The sequence below is a fragment of the Callithrix jacchus genome, chromosome 16 (genome assembly GCF_049354715.1).
Source record: "Callithrix jacchus isolate 240 chromosome 16, calJac240_pri, whole genome shotgun sequence".
Lineage (NCBI taxonomy): Eukaryota > Metazoa > Chordata > Mammalia > Primates > Cebidae > Callithrix > Callithrix jacchus.
The window spans coordinates 64,734,679-64,755,882 of NC_133517.1; the positions used below are offsets into that span (position 1 = coordinate 64,734,679).

Genomic DNA, 21,204 nt, shown 5'->3' on the forward strand with positions numbered 1-21,204 from the left:
AACCGCATTTAGATGAATCATGTTTTGATGTTGAATCCATCTTGTCAATCTCTGCCTTTTAACTGAGGAGATTAACCCATTTACTCTTAATGTAATTAACAATAAGATAGAATTTGTATCTGTTATTCACAATGTGTTTTCTATATATCTTATGTCATCTTATGTCTACCTTATTCTGTTTTTGGATTACTGTTTTCATTTTTGTTATTTTTCATGTGTACCATTTTAATTCCCATGTTCTTTCTTTTACTGTATATTTTTGAGTTATTTTCTTAGTGGTTTCCCTGGGAATTACAATTAATATCTTAATTTACAACAATTTAGTTCAAATTAATACCAACTTCCTTTCAATAGTATACAGACTTTGCTCCTATATAGTTTAGTTTCCTTTCCTTTGTTTATGCTCTTACTGTCACATATCACATATTTATATATTATATGCCCATTAATACAGATTTATAATTATTTCTTTTTGAAGTCATCTTTTAAATAATTTAGGAGAAGAAAATAGGTACAAACAAAAATATATTTATATTGTCTTTTATATTTACCTATACAGTTACCTTTTGTAATTGTTTTTACTTTATCAAATAAATTTGAGTTTCTCCTTAGTGTCTTTTTATTTCAGCCTGAAAGACACTCTTTACTATTTCTTATAGCATAGATGTTAGTGAAAAACTCTCATTTTCATCTATCTAAAAATAATTTATTTCCCAATTTTTAAGGGGAGTTTTCCCAGATTGAGAATTATTTGTCGATAATTACATTTTTACCCTTTTTTCTTTCCTTCCTCCCTTCGTTCTTCTATCTATCCATCCATTTATCTACCTATTATCTTTTCCAATATCTTTATTTTATATTTTTTAATCTCTCCAAGAACTTCTTTCAATTGGATTTTAGTAATATTATACTGCTCTTTTGTGCCTTTTAAATTGTTCTTTTATTTAAATCCATTTTTTTCTTGTTATTATACATTTTAAAATATTTCACCAGATTCAAATTCCAAATAATCATTTTGTTTTCATCTCATTCAATCAAAATAATCATTTGTGTTCATTTTATAGTTCAGTCCATCTGCAATTAACTCTTTATTTTGGCCATACTTTTTATTCTTCTGAACTTACTTCTATGCTCTGATTGCTTCGTTCCTGTGGTGTGTATTTTTATTTTATGGATGAGATATCTTCTAAATATCTTTGGAGATTCTTGTTAGAGCTTTTTCTTGTCAATTTTTTTTATCCCCTGAATTATCTTCTTCATCTGAGATTTTTTGTTTCATTTTGCAGGCTTCTGTCTTGTGCTATTTTTCTCTAAATATCTGGTAACATTTGGTGTCTGATCGTAATCACAAAAGACACGGTGTATTAGGTGGCTTGTGTGACTTACTCTGCAGCTGTGAGGTTCTGCTTGCCTCTCTAGCCTCAGCCTATCTGGCAGAGCCACTGTGCACTCTGTGAGTGGGTGGGACATGCTGACTGGCAGACTTCACTTTAGAGTGCAGGGCCATGGAGCAGAGGCAGGCAAGCTGCTCTGCCCACCCCACTGCCATCTGCTAAAGCTGAAATTAGGAGGACTTTACTTAGGTCATGGTGGATTTTAGCCTATTTGCCTGCTAGAGTAGAAATGGATATTACAGTGACTACCACGATTATTTATTAACAATTATATGAATATGAATCATATGTTTTTATTTTTCATTCTCAAAAATTACCATTGCCAAAGCCCCCAAAACTGCCTGAGTTCTGGGATCAAGAAGATCCTTTTCATCATTGGCATTTTTCTGCATTAGAAATAGAGTCATTGCTCTCTCCCAGCTAACACTTTACAGCCCTGTTCTCCTGTGAACAAATGGAATAAAAAATGTATTCTATGTCCATGTTTTGTGATAATGAAATTTCCATCTAAAATGTCAAAGAAATAATTAAAAACTGGCATTCTTGGCTGGGTTGTCCAGGGTTTGTTAGTTTTGTGAAGTCAGTATTCTTACCCATATGAAAAGTTGTTCGTGTGATTTGTTTTATTTATGTACCACTAGAGGGCAGCATCGTCACTATTGTCTTTTTTAACTTGGTAAACTGCAGGCCAGCCCACCTCCTGCCTTTTACCTGGGCAGGTCTTCTTTTTGTGCTCTGCCTTCCAGCTTTAACACAGGTGAACTGGGTGTAGGGTAGCTTGAAGATTGTTTGGTGAGGGCGGTGGAGGGGCATAGTGAGAATGGAGGATGCATCTTACCGGCTGGCAAATATGTACTTTTGTTTAATTTTAAGGGCTTGAGGTGACAGGAGGAAGATGAAGGTGCACCTTCAGCCCATCTGCTTAAGGAAATCTCAATATGATTTTAAAAATAACTTGTTCTGCTTCTCTACATTTTTTCCTTGGATGGCAATATATATATATATATGGCTAGTATCCTTTTTTCTTTTTCTCCTGTTGAAGATTCACCAGGGTAGAATAAAGTGCTTTTGTTTTCTATCGCTTACCCTAACCTGGAAAGAGAGGTGGAATTTCCCATAACATGAGCTTTCCCACCCTCCTTGGGTGGTCTGTGTTGTTGATTTACATGATTTTTAGAACCCTGAGAGTTCCTGTACTGGATCTCTGCAGAACAGGAGACAGAGGCTGGGTCTCCACTGAAAAAAGCAGTGCCTAACTCCAGAGAGATTTTCTCAAGCTAGGCCAGTTTGGCAAGAAGTGTTCATCTTTAGGATGGCAAAGGTAGTTTAATTTCTTAATTGTAGTCCAAATAGAAGAAACAGTAAGATTTGACACTGAAAATATAATGAACATTTGGAGGGTTCTTTATCTATAAAATTAGAGCAAAATCCAAAGATGTATGACATTTTCACCTCATTGGAGTCTCAAATGTCAGTCTTTTCTTATATGAAAGAAAAATGTAATTAAAATGTCCTCCAGAGCCTCCTAAAGTAAACTTAAGAAATGCCACCTAACCTAAGTCAGATTACCCCAAATATACCTTCCACATTTATAAAATTTATCATTTTTGCCAATGTAAAATAAACATACAAACATACAGATAGAGGCTTAGTTATATTTATAGATATAGTTTTGTACACATCCTTCATATAGTGGCTGAGTCTACTATATAAATTATAATCTGCTATATAAATTATAGTCTACTGTCATTAACAACTGCATTATCAAATTTGTTGATGTATATTGATGTGTTTTAAATGCAACCTTCTTGTTTGGTGCTGGAGCTGTTTTTAATTATGTTTGTTATTATGAATAGAACTGTTCTGAACAGATTTTTATGAGTTACCTCTGTTTCCAGTTGAGATATTTAGTTGGGAACTTTTTTTTTCCCCCAGATACAATTCTAGCAATGGAGGAAAAAAGAATTTAAAGGCCTATTTTATGTATTGATAGATTGGATGCTGAAAGGTATAACTCTTATCTCATAGGTTTACTGATATATATTTTTAATATTAGCCATGTTTTTTATTAATTTAATAAAAAAAATGATTTTGTCCCATTTCACTTATATAATTATATTTGAAGATGTGAAGTTAATGAAAAATCTAGACTATATAAAAGCATTTATTTGTTCTTGTACATTTTGGATATTTATCTTTTGCACAATTAATATTTTTAATATGGTAGCATAATAGTTCAAAAGGTCACAGTGCTATACTTATGTCCCTTGTCAGTGCCCTCAGACCTCTAAGTCCTACTGTATAGGAGTGGCTACTCTAAATTCCCCTTGCTTCCAAGTGTCCAAATAATGTACTCAATATTATGTTTATCTCCAAGTATTGCACTTACATCATACTTGTCTGCTATTCTTTGATCTTCCTATTTGAGATGTCATCTATTGACTTCCAATGCAGAAGATGCAGATTTTGGTCTGTCACACCATTGCAAGGTTCTTAATTTCCTTCTACCCACATCTGTGTATTTTCATATGACATTAACAGGATATCACAATGAAATATGGGATAGGGACCCATTTACAGGGACTGATCTTTTGAATTAATTCTTTTTGGAGGAGATATTACACTCGCTGCTCAACTCCCCCACATCTAATCTCTGGCCTTTCTCATCCCACCTGCCTCCTCCTGCCTTCTTCCAGGCTGGTCTCTCCCTCTCCACCTGCGTCATTAATTCCAGGCAAGGCCGTCCTGGGCCATACCTCTGCTGGGTGGTGACAACCACTGTTACTTATAGACTCTAGTATGTGCTCCACAGAATTGTGGCATGAGAATTTTAAGAGAAGATGATGATGGTATTTTAATAATAAATAGCTAACATTGGCAAAGAGACTCTCTAGCACAGGGGTCCCCAACCCCTGGGCAGAGGACCAATAGGTGTCTGTGGCCTCTTAGGAACCAGAGGCACAGCAGGAGGGGAGCAGTGGGCCCAGAGAGCGCTAGTGCCTGAGCTCTGCCTCCTGTGTGCTAAGTTAGATTCTTATAGGTGAGGAGCCCTATTGGGAACTGATCAGGCGAGGGACATGGGTTGTGTGCGCTTACCATGAGAATGTAACTAATGCCTGATGATCTGAAGTGAAACAGTTTCATCCTGAAACCATCCCACCCGCTGTCCATGGAAAAACTGTCTTCCATGGGACCAGTCCCTGGTGCAAAAAGGTTGGAGACTGCTGCTCTAATGTACCAGTTCAGAGAATCTTCTCAGGTAGGCCAACCTGGGTCCAAATCCCAACTCATCCATTTAGAGCCGTGTAAACTTTGGTAATTTCCCAGCTCATTTGCATTGCAGTTTCAAGTATCCACTGCCAGACAGATCCCAGAAGCAGCCGTTGCTGGAGGATCCCCTTCCAAGATGGTTGCTTCAGTTGCCATCTGGCACTGCTTCTTGGTGTGTTTCTTTCCACAGAAGCAGATTTTGTTCTCCCTCACTGCTTTTACGATTCTCCAGGTGGCTCAGGGTCTCTGAGCACGGTGGAGTGAAGGTAGCCAGACACTTGATCTGGCTTCTGACATGTCCTAGAGCAATTGTTCTTCAGGCAATCCTTCCAATGTGAGAATTTCAGATGTCTAGGCAGCTCCAAAACCTCACTGGTGCTGCAGTCTGTTGGTCAGGCCAGTCATTAGGGCCAGCCCCAACGCAGAGCAAAGGAGAAGGACTTGATGCCATCTCTCCATGAGAAATGGCGTGAGTGCACATGATGGTGGGCATCTCAGACCCAAGGGCCCGCACTGAGCTATCTGACCTTAAAATAAAGGTAATAATTGTGATATTTCTCTCATAGACATGATGTTAGGATTGAATAAGATACTGAGTATAAGGGGCATAATAAATATCAAATAAATATTAGCCATGTAGTTTATAAGCATATCTTGTACCTGGAGCATACTTATGACATTTGAGAAAACTATGCTAACATATCTTAGCTTTCTATCAGTTTCATGTATTTTCTCTATTTGTACACTGTTAAATCTCAAATATAACCATGTGTCAAAATTGTAAGAAACAGAATGATGTTTAATCTTAATTCTACCATTGCTATTATCATTTTGCTGTATTAATTTTTTTCTGTATTTTATATTGTTGTAATTTTAGTGTATGGGTGATGTTATATCTTACTTTTTCCACTTTCTTTATATCGTAAACTCTCCCCCTCCATGCTGTGATAGTTTTCATAACCATCATTTTGAATGTTCTTATAGCATTAAATATTGAATAGATGTATTAGAGTTTGCTTGACCGTTTTTCTACATGTGCTTATTTATTTTATGCCATGTAATTATATTTACTAGAATTTAATGTCCAACTATAATAGTCACCTACACTCTGTCGTGTCAATTCCATTTTTCCCTCCCTTGCTCAATTTTCTTCAAAGTTGTTTTTCCTTTAGTTTTCACCTGAGCCAACTGAATTTCTTATTTAATATTTAATGTTATAAGAACATTTAAATAGAGAAAATACACAAATCATAACTGAAGAGCATGTAGAATTTTGAAGAAATAAGTGAGAGCAAGGTAGACCTGGGCTATTAGCTGGCGATGGCTTTCTAGACATTGAAGGTTGCAAAATCTGCCATGTTAATCCCACAAACATGAAGCAGTCATAGGGAGAGATAATCTTATATTGAACCAAGCTCACAAAGGCTGCTACATAAACTGGGTCAACTCTTCTTAGTTCACAGAAAGAAACTGTAAGGTTTCTGCTCATGAGACAGCTGTACTTGCTTCTTTCCCTGCAGGTACATTGTCCACAAAGTCCTCTGATAATTAGAGGGCTCATTGAGCTATTCTAATCATCATGTTTACTGACACTCTAGGTGGCAAGCTTTATGCTAAGCGCTTTATATGAGTCATCTTATTATCTTCACAACTTCGGACTCCAGTACTAATACTATTATCATTCTATAGATGAGGAGGCTGAAGCTTGTAACTTATCCAAGGTCACATTAGCAAAGATGAGGTAGAGGAGGCACTTGAACTCGTATCTGTCTAATTCCTGAGTCTGGACTCCTATCCACCAAATTCGCATGAAATGTGAATGAGGGGATTAATTCAAATTCAAATTTGAATTTGATTCAGGTTTCTTTAGCATCTGGCTGGCTATCTCTGTCATGAAGGTGGATGGGTCAGACTTACTATAAAACCCTATTTCAGTGACTCACCCTTTTTCTCTTATCCCTTTGAACATCAACGCATCCTGTTCTTTACCTTTGTTAAAACCTTCCGTTCAGTTCTCAGTGGCCTTGGAGCCATTCTCTCTCTGCTCGGTGACTTTGCAAATACTGGTTCTGATGCACTGCTTTTATGACATGCCTCTCTTTCTGGAGAAACTTTTCGCTATCACCCTCCAAGATGGAATGTGTCCTGCCAACCTGCTAAAACTCAGGAGGACAGCTTCCAGGTGCCCTGCCTAGCAGGAGTTTTGTTCTGAGGCAGCGCCCACTGTAGTCACAGCTTGTACTCTTGCTTTTTTTCGTGCCAGATAGTGACCAGATCAAAACATTAACAAGCCTTGCAAATGTGAGCAGGGAAAATTATTTCCCCTGGCTGGAAGGACTCAGGGGGTGAAAATAAGGGGAGACAGAGATAGAAAAATGAGTTAAGATGAAGCCTTTGAGTTGATATTTCTGAAGAATCACTTCATGGTAAGCAGCGCAATAAATCAGCAGACTAAAAATACTACAACTGTTACTTCCATTATGTGCTATTACACACAGTTTATTACCACTGTGATTTTTCTTTCTTTGCTTTGTTTTCTTTTTATTTTTCTCAACAGGATGTGAAGAACTGGCAAAACTTGACTTGACTGTAAATTTCATTGGAGAGCTGAGCAGCATTAAAACCTTGAAGCACAATATCCATCTGAAGGAACTCTTTCTCATGGGGAACCCATGTGCTACCTTTAACCACTATAGGGAGTTTGTGGTAGCAACTCTTCCACAATTAAAGGTATGGTTATTTTAATGGCACAGAAATCACGGAGAAATGAACATGAGCGATTGCAGTAACTCCTGCTTTACTTGCAACTACAGTGAATGTGTTGCTTCAGATAATGGAATATTCCAGAGAGCCCAAAGTAATTATTTAAATGGCTAGACCTTTAATATTGTTTGAATAGTTTTAATAAATATTAAATTGCATACTTTTCACCTTTCTCATCCGAAACACACAGAACTTCATTTGACTTTTTCTCAGTGAGTTCAAATCACAGTTACACAGAAGATTCATCATTACTGATTAGAATTCATTATTACTTAGAGCAAGCCAAAAGTTTAAGGTTTTAGAGGTAGCTACAGCTATGTATCTTTGTATTACATAGTCTTAAGCTACTGTGCTTTTATAATTATTATTTTTATTGTTGCTTTTTCTTAACATATTCTCTATAGCAGTAGCTCACATTCTTTTTTTATTTTTATTTTGAGAAGGAGTTTTGCTCTTGTTCTCTTGTTGCCCAGGCTGGAGTGCAATGGGATGATTTCAGCTCACTGCAACCTCCGCCTCCCGGGTTCAAGTGATTCTCCTGCCTCAGCTTCCCAAGTAGCTGGGATTATAGGCACATGCCACCATACCAGGCTAATTTTATATTTTTAGTAAAGACAAGGTTTCACCACCTTGGCCAGGCTGGTCCTGAACTCCTGACCCCAAGTTATCCACTCACCTCAGCCTCCCAAAGTACTTGGATTACAGGCTTGAGCCACCATGCCCCGCAGGTTCACTGTCTTTGGTGTGCCTCAGAACATGTGGAGGCCTATTCAAAACACACACTGCTGTGCTCTTCCCCCAGGGTTCTGGGTCATGTCTGACATGGGGCCTGAGATTTCACATTTCTAACAAAATCTGGTAATGCTGCTGCTGGTGCAGGGGCCTCATTTGGCAACCACTGCTGTGTATGCTCTTATCCATATCCCCCCAATTAAATAATTTTAGAACTGAGGAAAAAAATATGATTTCTTGAGAAATCATACAACAGAGAATATTAGAACAGCATTGTTAAGTTTCATATAATTCTAAGAGTTCCCAGCCTGCGTGTGGTTCTGTGTTTTTGCAAAGAGAATGCATGGAGACATCACCTTTGCAACAGGCATTTTTTCAGTTTTCAAAGGACATTTGTTTCTTAGCCTTCTGTGTTCTCTGTAGTCAACAGACTGCTGACTGCTGGATTAATGAAACACATTTCTTCTAATGTAAAATTTCTCAGGTTAAGAGAATGAGTGATTCTGGTAATTGAATATAGAATAAATGATAAATTGTCTCAAATGTAACCTAAACTGATCATTATTATGCAGTGATTTCCTAGAAAATGAACTGGTGAGAACGGATCATAGAACCAGATCTTGTAGTGTAATGCTGTGAGCTATTCCCTTGGGAGGGATAAGGGTCCAGTATTTCTCGTGGCTGCTGCAGCTGAACCTGTGCCAGTATTGCAGTGAGCAGGCTAGAGGTATGAGAGCCATCACATGGCTGATGCAGGCAGGGTCAGAGGTGGTGCCATGAGGCGCTTTGTGCACAGTATTTCTGATCCTCCCAGACCCATGCAGGGGGACAGATGTGTTCAGAGATGAGGAAGTCAGGGCTCGGGGAATTAATGCTGCTTGTTTAAGCTGACACATCTGGCAAGGGACACAGATGGGATTTGAACCTATGTGAGTCCAACCTTGATACCTCCACCATTCATACTATACCCACACTCACTGCTTCTCTTTAGGTCAAATTACAGACTTTGGATCAAGTCTTGCTTTTCAGAAGGACTTCTCCAAATCAACAGCCCCCTTTTGAAAATAGTATTAACATATTTACTAATATTTAAAAATAGGCTGATATACTTTAGACTCTTAATTACCATTTCATTGAAAGCTGAGCTTCTTGAAAGGAATTGTGTTAATAAATGTATTATTTTCTCAGGGTTGATGTAACAAAGTACCACAGACTAGAGCCTTAAACAACAGAAATGTACCATCGTGTAGTTCTGAAGGCCTGACGTTCAAGTTCAAGATGTTGACAGGGTTGGTTCCTTCCAAGGGCTTTGAGAGAGAATCTGTTCCATACCTCTCTCCTAGCTTCTGGTGATTTGCCAGCCAGTCTTTGGCATTCTTGAGCTTGTAGACACGTCACCCTAAGGGTCTCTGCCTTCATCTTTACAAGGCTCTCTTTATAAAGACCCTGGTCATATTTAATTGGGGCCTGCCAGCTTTAGGATGATTTGGTCTCGATGAATCACATCGATAATCACCCTGTTTCCAAAAAGTCCATGATTTGAGCTACTAGGGATTAGGGCTTCAACATCTTTTTTTTTGTCGGGAGTCCCAATTCAACCCATCACAACAGAGTAGTTATTTTAGATAGTCACATAGAAGAGGTGTGAGGAGAGTCAGGAGAGTCAGCCCTTTTCGAGGATTTTTTTCCCAGTCGCTGAGCCACCACAGGAGCAGGTAGGCCCTGCAGTATGGTGTGAAACAGATTTGTTAGCAGAGAAACCAGGGTCTGATGGCTACTTCCACAGCCTGTGAATTGCATGCCTCAGTTTACTCATGTATAGTGGGATCATCATTACTACTTTAAGTGAGTTCTATAAGGCCTTCAGTACATCTTAGTGTCCCTTTCTCAGCTTCAGCACTTCCACAGTTATTATGAATAAGCGTGAATACTCCACCTTTGTGCTGCATAAATCCTGAGTGAAGAAAGATGAAGAAATGCTCAGCTTAAAACTTAATCTCTGGGGCTGGGTGTGGTGGCTCATGCTTTTAATCCCAGTACTTTGGGAGGCGGAGGCGGGCAGATCACCTGAGATCAGGAGATCAAGACCATCCTGACAAACATGGTGAAAACCAGTCTCTAGTAAAAATGCAAAAATTAGCTGGGTGTGGTGGCACCCACCTGTAATCCCAGCTACTCAGGAGGCTGAAGCAGAATGGCTTGAATCCAGGAGGCGGAGGTTACAGTGAGCTGAGGTCGCACCACTGAATTCCAGCCTGGTGACAGAGCAAGACTCTGTCTCAAAAAAAAAAAAAAAAAAAAAAAAAACAACTTAATCTCTGTTTCTTAGGCCTTCTAAACTCAGATGTAATTTTGGCTTTAAGGAAATGTGGGCCAATTTCAAAGACTAACAGAAATCACTAGAAGAGTTAGATTGCTAGAATAGGTGCTGGCGTACAGTCCCAAGTTTGTCATCAGTTACTAATATGAGGTCTTTTGCCTCCTGTTAGTAAAGTGACCGAGGGTTCAGTTGTCATAGCCTCCTAGGAATGGTAGTTCTAATTAAATCAATATACACCATGGAATACTATGCAGCCATAAAAAACGATGAGTTTGTGTTGTGTCCTTTGTAGGGACATAAATGAACCGGGAAACCATCATTCTCAGCAAACTGACACAAGAACAGAAAATCAAACACCACATGTTCTCACTCATAGGCAGGTGTTGAACAATGAGAACACATGGACACGGGGAGGGGAGCATCACACACTGGGGTCTGTTGGAGGGAAATAGGGGAGGGACAGTGGTGGGTGGGGAGTTGGGGAGAAATAGCATAGGGAGAAATGCCAGATATAGGTGATGGGGAGGAAGGCAGCAAATCACACTGCCACGTGTGTACCTGTGCAACAATCTTGAATGTTTTTCACATGTACCCCAAAACCTAAAATGCAATAAAAAATAATAAAATAAAATAAATCAATATTGGCTTAAACCAATTATAAAGACAGAAATCAATCAATCAATGAATGTACTTCAATTACAAGGAAGAAAATATCACCTTGCTCCCCAATGTTCTGTTGGGAAGAAATTCCAGTTGAAAGAAATTGTATTTATTCAGAGTTTTCTAACTTGTTATAATAATACAGTTTTATATAGTGCATTTTTGTTAATATATATTTATATATAAATTATACTATATAAAGTAATATAATGAAGTACCACAAATTGGATGCCTTAGAAATTTATGAAAGTAATATATTATATGGTATTATTCATATATAAATATATTTTAATTTGTTTATTCATATATTTATATATAGTATATTTACTTATTAGATGTACTTACAAAATAAGTACATTTCATTCATCCAAAATTTTCCAAATTGATTCAGTCCCCACCCTGTATTAAAGTAGATCAGATTAAGTATGTGGACCACAATTACTTAACACCTTAAATAATAGGTTTTATTGAATTGAATTTTATCATTGCAGTCATACATAATACATAATGGTATGAAGATACCTTTATTGAAGGATACTACAAGAAACAGCCTTATGAAATCTGTGATTGTATGGACATATTTCTGCAGAAACAATGCTTGACACCTCTCAAGATCTCCATTATGAAACTCTATGCTAGAAATGTGTTTTAGAGCTACATGTTAGAGAAAAGCTGCAACTGTATTTTTTCCTCAAGGAACATGAAAATTTTGTAACTAATTTTGTTTTTCTATTTCACTTTGGCTGCCAAGAAGCTCAGAACCAAATCTGCAGCCCATCTATAGCAACCATATGAGTTCTTATGACCAAAGCATATTTGGAATTATTTTTTCTAAATCTCCACGTAATTTTGACTTATAATTTAGCTGATCCCAATAATTTTTTAATTTATATTTTACTAAATCTTTGTGTGTAGTTTTTTTCCTTTTATATGTTTCCTATTACTGCTGCAACAAATTGAGGCAAACTTAGTGATTTAAAATCATACAGATGTATTACCTTATGGTTCTAAAGATCAAAAGCCTGAAATGGTTTCACTGGGCTAAAATCAAGGTGTTGGCAAGGCTATTCTTTCTTCAGGCTCGAGGAGAGAATCCCTTACTTTGCCCCTTTCAGCTTCTAGAGGGCACGTGCATTTTTAGGCTCCTGGCCTCTTCCTCCATCTCCAAAGCCATCTTCACATCTCTCCCTAACTCTGACACTCATGCCTTTCTCTTTTACTTATAAGGACCTCAGTGATCCTTATGAGAATCACCCTGACTATCCAGCATTCTTAACCTAATCATACCTGTAAGCCCATTTTGCCATGTAAGGTAACATTCGTGGAGATTAGAACATGGACATTCTTGGGGAACCATTATCTTCCAACCACACCTTCCTAAATACCTTGCCTCGTTTCACAGAATAAGGCTGAGTAGATAAATAGGTGTCTTTAAACTGTTAGTTTTAACATTTTAGACTTTAGTTGATGGTTTTATTTTAATATTTTACTTTGGAAAATCATAATTGAAATGTCAGATGTAAGCAATGCTATAACAGTAGCCTGTTTGTCTGGTTGTTAAAGGTGAAACATGGGCTCATTTGTATTAGAACCCAATCATGTGTAATATTCAAGGCCATTTTTTTTCTGTAGAGAGCTTCTGGGAAGTGTCATTGTTATACTCTGAAGCTATGATTTGACTTAAGCATTGACATTTTTGACATAGTGAGCAGTTATAAAATGAACATAAAATATTTTGAGAGCTTATATTATCAGTTTTGACAGAAGATCTAGTTATTATTACCAGTAAAGATATTTTTTAAACTGTGTTAATTGTATAAAAGAACATTGATTTAGACCAAAGTTCTGATATTTCCCATTAATTACATTGTTTTAATTTTCTATCACTGTGGAAAGTTCTAATCAAAATCAACCTGGGGCTGATTCACACTGCAACTTTTGAACAACTGTACTATATTTATTCTTCTTTGTTTAAGTGGTTGGATGGTAAAGAAATAGAGCCTTCAGAAAGGATTAAGGCATTGCAGGACTATTCGGTAATTGAACCACAAATCAGAGAGCAGGAAAAAGATCACTGTCTCAAAAGATCCAAACTCAAGGAAGAGGCTCAGAGGAAGCACCAAGAAGAGGATAAAAATGAAGACGAGAGAAGTAACCCAGGCTCTGACGGACATTGGTACACGGACATCAATGCTACTCTGTATGTAAATGATTAGTTTACTTTCTATTTAACTTTTGTTAAAAGCAGCAAACTGTGTTCTTTTTCCAAGCTGTTTGTAGTACATGTATATTCCAGATTAATTTGAAGAATAAAATATGATGTGAATTTTGGATGGAAGAATATGAGCATCTCATTGCTTGTGACAATTCTGTAAGACTGTCTTTCCTTGGGGGAAAAATGCCTTTTTAAACTAGCAATTTTAATTTGCATCTAAAATTATTCTCAGAGAAATCTCCATAAAATATATACAGAAAAGATGAATTAATAGGTGTACTTCGATTTACCAACTAGGAATATTTTAGAAAAGTTAAATACAAATCACATTATTATAAATTGAATAATTCTAATTGCATCATAAAACATTCTAGTTTCTGAATTATATACTGAATGCATTTTTAATGTGATTAATAATTCTCTAATTGGTTTTTTAAACAAATTACAATGTTCATGTTTGTTTAAGTTAATTGGAACTATGGTCAGTTGATATGATTCCACACAGTGAAAGTGTTAAGTATTTAGATACAGAATCCTTTAAAATTAAGAAAATAATAATTATAAAATATTTCAGGCATACACAAATATTTGAAAATAGTTATATAGGCAGCTTGTAGTTATACCAACTAGCTTTAATCAGTGACAGTAGTTTGCGTGTTTGCTTTGGATCGTTTTAAAATAAGAAATAAAATACCGTTAAGAGAGTAGAAGCTCCTTAAGTACTTCCCCTTCCTTCCATTTCTGTCTTTATCCCAGTGGCATCTGCTATCCTGAAGCTGGGACATATCTGATATATGTTGCTCCCATCCATATTTTTAATACCTTTATTTCACAAGTATGCCTTCTTAAACAAGAGTAGTTTGAGTATGTGCTTAGCATGAATAATATCTCTCTATAGCTTAGCTTTTCATGCAACATTATGTTTTTGAGATTTATGCATATGAGGACAAGTAGAACTAATTCATTTTAAATATAGAATAATATCCTGTTGGATGAATGAATTACAATTTATTCCAGAGGTCATATTCAAAATAGTTAATAGCCGGTGTTTCACTTGCCCTGACTAATCAGAGTGTGCAGCCGCTCTGACAACACGTGTGGCCCTCCTAGTGGTGCCAGCTGGTCAGCCTGGACACTGCCATCCCTCTTTGGATGGCCATGCACGTTGTTTTCCCTATTCTCTTGAGAATAGAATCTCTTGGAAGTGGCATCACAGTCTGCCTTGGCCAGGGTTGTGTCTCTGGTGCCTGGCACAGCAGAAGATGCCCAATAAATATTTCTTGAATCCACGTTGAACATTTGTTAAGATGTTCAAGCAATGTTGCCCATGTCTCCTTGTTGAGGTATGAAGGTTTCTCTAGGGTATGTGGTAATGGCATTGCTACAACAGTTTTGACATCTTTTCAGCTTTGTATGTATTGTCAAATTGTGTGCTAGAGTAGTTGTAATAATTTTTACTCATATATCAACAATATACAAGAGTTTTCCATCTTTGCCAGTACCAGATAATATGTGTTTAAAAATATTGGCCAATCAAGTTTGTTATTAAGTATCCTCTATTTTTTAAAATTGAATTTTCATTTCTGTAGTTACTAGTGAATTTAAATATTTTAAATATTGTCTTATATGTTTATTGATTATTCAGATATCCTCTATTCGATTCCCCCACTTATTTTAAATAGGTTAAGTCTTTTTGTTATTGATGGTTCTTTTATATTCTGGATACAAATATAAAAAATATATTCATTGGTGGTTATGTGCTTTGTAAGTATCGTCTCCTAGTCTGTGACTTGTTTTAATTATAAGAGCTTCTTATGTTTTATAAAATTTAAAAATATTAATATAGTTAAACTTATTTGTACATTTTCATCTTGTTTATGGAATTCTTTATCCCAGTGCCATATCTGTTTGTAGCTCTGTATCTGGAACTAACCTTTGTCAATATATAGGGTAGGGTACTAATTTTCATATGGGTAGCTAATTGTCTCTGTACCCTTCATTAAGGTGCTGTTCTTTTCCCTCTGATTCAAAGTCCCACCCTTACTGTATCCCTTCTAACCGTGTATTCCTGGGTTCATCTCTGAGTTCCCTAGACTGTTCCATGGGAGCACTTCTACCTGGTTTTAATTTGTATAGATTTATAGCATATGATGATATTTGGTAGGAGATATTCTCATTTTTCAAAGTTATCTTGGCTATTTTTAGTTCTTTACTTGTCTGTATGAGTTTTAGAATCCAATGCTAATCAAATTCCTTAAAAATCCCTAGTGTAATTTTGACTGAAATTGCATTTAATTAATATGTTAATTGGGGAAAAGTTGACATCTTCATGGCATTGATTCTTTCCTTGCTAAACTTTGGAAGCACTCTATTGAGATCTTCTTCTGAGTCCTTCAATAAAGTTTTAAATTTCCACTATAAAAGTCTTAAACCATCTTTCTTTGTATTAATTTCTCAGTATCTTGTAGAATGAGTTTTTAAAAACAGATGTAATTGCTTTTTCTGACATTTAAAGAGACAAATTATTTCTGTATGCTGATATTGTATTAATCTTGCTGACCTTTATAAAAGATGCAATCCTGCATTTTCTAGGTAGAAAAACATTGTTTGTAAGCAGTAACTTGAACATTTTCCAATCCCTCTCTTTCTACTTTATTTTCTTCATGGTGCCTGCAGAGGCCTCTAGAATGGGGTGTAATAGTAGCATTAAGAATGGGTATCTGTATCTTGTTTCTGACTTAAATAGAATGTTTGCAATTTCTCATTATTAAGTATAATATTTGCTGTAAGTGTTTGGGTCATGTTAAGTAAGCTTCCTTCTATTCCTAGTTGATGAAAAGCTTTTATCATCACATGCATTATATCGGATTTTTATTAAATACTTTCCCTGAATCTATTGAGATAATAGTGTTTTTCTATTACTGTGTTAAATTAATCGATTTTATAAAATTAAACCATCCTTGAATTTCTAGGATAAATATTCTTTATGATAATTTACTAATGCATTGCTGCACTGATTTTGCTAATATTTATACTATTCGAACCTGTGTTCATAAGTGAGTTTATGCTATAATAACCTTTTCTCATTGTATTTTTTCCTGGTGTTTTGCATCAAAGTTATATAATAGGCACATAAAATATCTTGGGAATAATTCACTATCCTTGGTTTATGAAAGTTTACAAAAGTTAAAATGATCTGTTCCTTGTATATTAGTAGAGGCTTACAGTGGGGTTTCTCGCAGGTACCTTCTTGCCTCCCCCATAGGCCTGGCTGACCCTTGAGCCTTTGCCACTCTTACCCTATTTAGCCTATTCGAATAGAAATGTAGACATTCTGGAGGAGAATCATTGAAATACTGAATTGTCGAATTAGTTGGGAAGAAGTAGGAGGCTATTCCCCTCTCAGGACTGAAAGAAAAAACACTACAGAGAATCAGAGGCTGCAAGAAAGCAAGATGAACCTCTACCTCTTGACTAGGTAGAGCCTGCCTCCAGCCTAGAAAATTGGCAAGATAGAAAGTGGCCTGGAGCAGAGGAATCAGGAAAGAAGGTACTAATGGAAGCAGCTTACACTTTAAGCATTTCACACGGCAAGGATTTGTGAATCTCTTACAGGCCAAGTAGACATGGTAGAAGGAGCTGGGCTTGAGCTGTCTTGAAGAGATGCATATTGACCCCCTCAACAGTGAACAGTACACTTGGAAGGCTCTTGTTGTATCACCAAGAATGACACAGGTGCTCGCAGGAAGGGAGGCCAGTATCTGGATATTGGTCCCAGCCAGGGTAGCAATGGCCAGGTTATAATAGGAGTGGTCATATAAAAGATGTTCTTCTCTTTCTTCATCATCCCATGCCCCAAATTCTAAAGGCAGGAAGCCTCTGAACCTAAGAGGCCTGGTGGTATGGGATTCAGAGGAAGGAATGGAGGACAGTGAGAAGTAGGAGAGGGTGTCCCTCTTCCCATTCACACCCCAAACTGGAACAGGGCCAGGAGAGAGAAGGGGTTGGAGAGGGAGGGAATGGCTCTGATTTGATATTAAGGTCTGAACTTTTATTCAAACTGTAGACCCTTTAGTACCTGAAAGTGAGTGTTTAGCTGAGATTATGCTGTTCTTGAAAGTGACGATAGAGCTGTGGGATCTGCTTGTGGATGAGAAGAGAGTTCTGAGAGAGCAGATTTGAGGGCAGTGGTTGAAGAGAAAGTTTTTTTGATCCTACACTAATGAGCTCACTCTGTTTCATAACCAGTTATACACATTTATATGCATTTTGCTTTGGAGACTTATGTTATTTAGCTCATATCTCTGATAGTTTTTCTTAAGCACTGTCATTTTTATGTTTATTATAATTATTGTTTTAGATTGCAAAAGGCCGGATTGAACCAATAAGTCACTTTCCAGGAAAAATATAGTTTAAATGATTAAATAAGAATGGAACCAATTGTTTCAGTGGCAATTACCTAGAATATTGTAGAATATTATAGATCCCCTTTATAATTATTCTTTCAGTGCCATAAAGAACTATAGCTATATAGCAAGCAATTTATTTATTTTCAGAAATTTGCATTATTTTGCTTATTAAAATATTTAATTGTGTTGTATCTATAATACAATTTTGAATTTGTACAGAGAAATACAGAATTTTGCTCTATGTTCTATTTATGCTATTTAAATTTCATGTTCTAGTATTTTGGTTCATCCCTTTGAAAAATATCTCACAATATTTTCAAAATAAAATATATTTGAAAATATTTTTTCAAAATGAATAAAATATCTTTAGTTTGAAGATCAACAAGAAAGAAGCCTTTCCTGTCACCTGATTCAATAACAAAACCCAACATGTATTGAGTACTTACTATTTGCTATAGTTGGTATCAAAGGATTTATGTAATTTGTTTCATTTATCTAATGAAGTGTCTATTCTAAGGAGAGGTGAGGGGAGAGAGACTGTACCTAATGTTTATTTCTTGAATGATGTCATTCTCTTGCCACAAGAACAGAATCTTCTGAAAGTAGAATCATGCTCTATCTTGGCCAGGGTTTTATCTCTGCTACCTGGCACCACAGAAGATGCTCAGTAAATATTTCTTGGATCCATGTTGAACAAATGTTGAATATCTCATCTAATACCCATTTGATGACATACAGAGATATTGTTTAATTCTCTGATAGTCCACAAAACATGAATAAAAGAGAAGAGAGAACTGTTACCATATAAAGCCACATAATCAGAAGTTATCCATGAAAAATAAAGTAGGCATAAGCTATACCATAAAAAGTATCATATGTCCCACAAGCCAATTTGGGAGATAAGAGTATCATTAAAAACCTGGAAATAATGTGATCCAAATTGCCTACTAGAAAAGTCCCTCTGGGAGTAGAGTAGTGTGGAGAGTGTAATTGACAGGTATAAGATTAAAGGTGGGGTGATTGCTTGTCTGATCATCAGAATCTCCTACAAAATATTATAAAACACAGATTTCTAGGCTCTACTTCGGCCTACCAAACAGACTTTCTGATGAGAGCCCAGGAATCTGTACTTTTATAAAGCTCCCCAGGTGACCCTTAGCAGTCACATCTGTGAACCCTGGAATCTGATGGCCACATTGTTCCTGGTGGTAGAGGACGAAAGCCTACCCTGATGCTGTGGCAGTAATTTCCTCCAACCAGGCTTGAATAGACTGTCTTTCGGAGTCACTTTGTCATTCAAAGGTAAAAAATGTAGGACTGGGCACAGGGCTCATGCCTGTGATGCCAGCACTTTGGGAGGCTGAGACTGGCGGATCACAAGGTCAGGAGTTCAAGGCCAGCCTGGCCAATATGGTGAAACCCTGTCTCTACTACAAATACAAAAATTTGACGGGTGTGGTGCTGTGTGCCTATAGTTCCAGCTACTCGGGATGCTGAGGCAGAAGAATCGCTTGAACCCAGGAGGTGGAGTTTGCAGTGAGCCGAGATCGTGCCACTGCACTCCAGCATGGGTGACAAAGTGAGAGAAAAGTACATAGATTATTAAAGGGACAACATTAAGGATGAAGCTCATGAATCCCTTATTGTTCTTAAGTGCTCTATTTGTTTTTCCTAGTTCCTCTTTAGAGAGCAAAGACCACCTACAGGCACCAGACATGCAGGAATACAACACAAAGAAATTAGACGAAAGTGAAGATGATTTGGAATTCTGGAATAAGCCGTGTTTGTTCACTCCTGAATCAAGATTGGAAACACTTAGACACATGGAAAAACAACGGAAAAATCAGGAAAAATTAAGGTATTTCATTTTTTCCTATGAGAGGGAGACAGTACTCAACTTATGGACTAGATTTTCATGATTGCCCATTATTTGTGTTAAACCTTTAACACTCATATGTAGATATTGTTTTTTCCAAGTATAGCTTCTTATTGAATTGGATTGGCTAAAACTCATTAATTTCAAAGTATTGTCTTTAGAACATCATGAATTATGACATTTTAGGTAGAGGTTTGTTTGAATGTTTTTACCTTTTTACCACTTTAAATATACCTAATAATAGTATATTAGGGTACACTAATACATTAGTATTTCTGGCCTAGAAAAAGGTCATTTTGTGGAATGAATGGGCTCCCTTTTGAGTCTGTTCTATTAATTTACAAAGTGAAGAAATGGAAATTAGTTTCATTAGACATTTTATTTTCCTAATATAACTTTTTTGGACATTTAACAGCATGATTTCACTTTTGAGTTGTTTAGATATAATTTGATGATTTATTAGAAGCTAAGATTTTTATGCTATTATTTTCAGAGTAGCTTTTTCAAAAATAGATTTTATATCATTCCATTTCATGTCATTGCTTAAGTCTAATATGTAAAATATATCACTTATGGGAATACTTACTATTCATGAGCTTGAGAATGTGATGAATTAGCCCTGAAATGTAGTAATCTGCATGGCAATGACTCAAATGAAACAAAACACAGTATCTCTCCCTGTAATTAACAAGTAAAAGCAAGAGACTAGAAGTTAAAAAAAAAAAAAAGATTTGAAATCTCAGCTGCTTTTTAAAAATTTTCATTAGTTAGAAGTATAGAAAGGTAAAACAATCAAAAGTCAAATTTTATCTAAAATACTTGTTTGTAAAACGTTGTGATTTATACACTAAGGGACCACACGGTCCTTTGAGAAAAGTATTGAATAAGATTAGATATGCATGTCTTGACTCCACTGTTACCCTCTGTATGATGTTGGCAAGTACCTACCTTCTCATCTGTTTCTTCATCTGCTAAACAGGGATTATCATACCTGTCTTACCCGCCCCACTGTACTGCTAAGAAAATCTGATAAGCTTATACATGTGAAAGTACTTTGAAATGGAAGTTCTACATGTTTATAGAATGCAAAATATTTCATACATATATACCCATACACACATATGTTATATTTATATATCTGTGGGTATATATACAATATCTAATCTATTATATATTGAGCCTGAAATCAGGAGAAATTTTTTTACTCCCTGACACCTAAGAAAGTAAGGCTGAATTGGATGGAGATCTGAGTCCCTCTGTTTTAGACACCTTAGTTTGCCCAATCCAGTGGGTTCCTGAGATGTTTGCCTCTGATTGTCTTGCCATTTTTACTAACCGGATGTAAGCAGAGACAAGAGAAATCTTCTCTTCCTAACTGTGATCTGCTTTACACCGAGTAGAGTGAACCCAAGGACTTGTGGATGCCCCTTAGTTGTCCTGGGTCATTGAAATATTAACGCCATTGGATCTGGAGGTCCATTTTATGATGCAGAAGAATGTGAATGATTTTTTTCAAAATAAAGTTAACTGACACAAAAATCTATATTAAAAATACAATAGAAATT

General features: G+C 36.5%; 1 protein-coding gene across 11 annotated transcripts in view; it reads left to right on the forward strand.

Moving 5' to 3' along the window:
• The window catches only part of DNAAF11 (dynein axonemal assembly factor 11), a 91,283-nt gene that overhangs the window by 20,545 nt on the left and 49,534 nt on the right, over positions 1–21,204 (forward strand). For all 11 annotated transcript variants that reach the window (XM_078353162.1, XM_002759221.7, XM_017965589.4 and 8 more), the window contains 3 exons: positions 7,222–7,394; positions 13,116–13,339; positions 19,439–19,621. In XM_078353162.1, coding sequence (XP_078209288.1) covers positions 7,326–7,394; positions 13,116–13,339; positions 19,439–19,621 — 476 coding nt within the window. In that variant the 5' untranslated portion in view covers positions 7,222–7,325. The remainder of the gene's footprint in view (positions 1–7,221; positions 7,395–13,115; positions 13,340–19,438; positions 19,622–21,204) is intronic.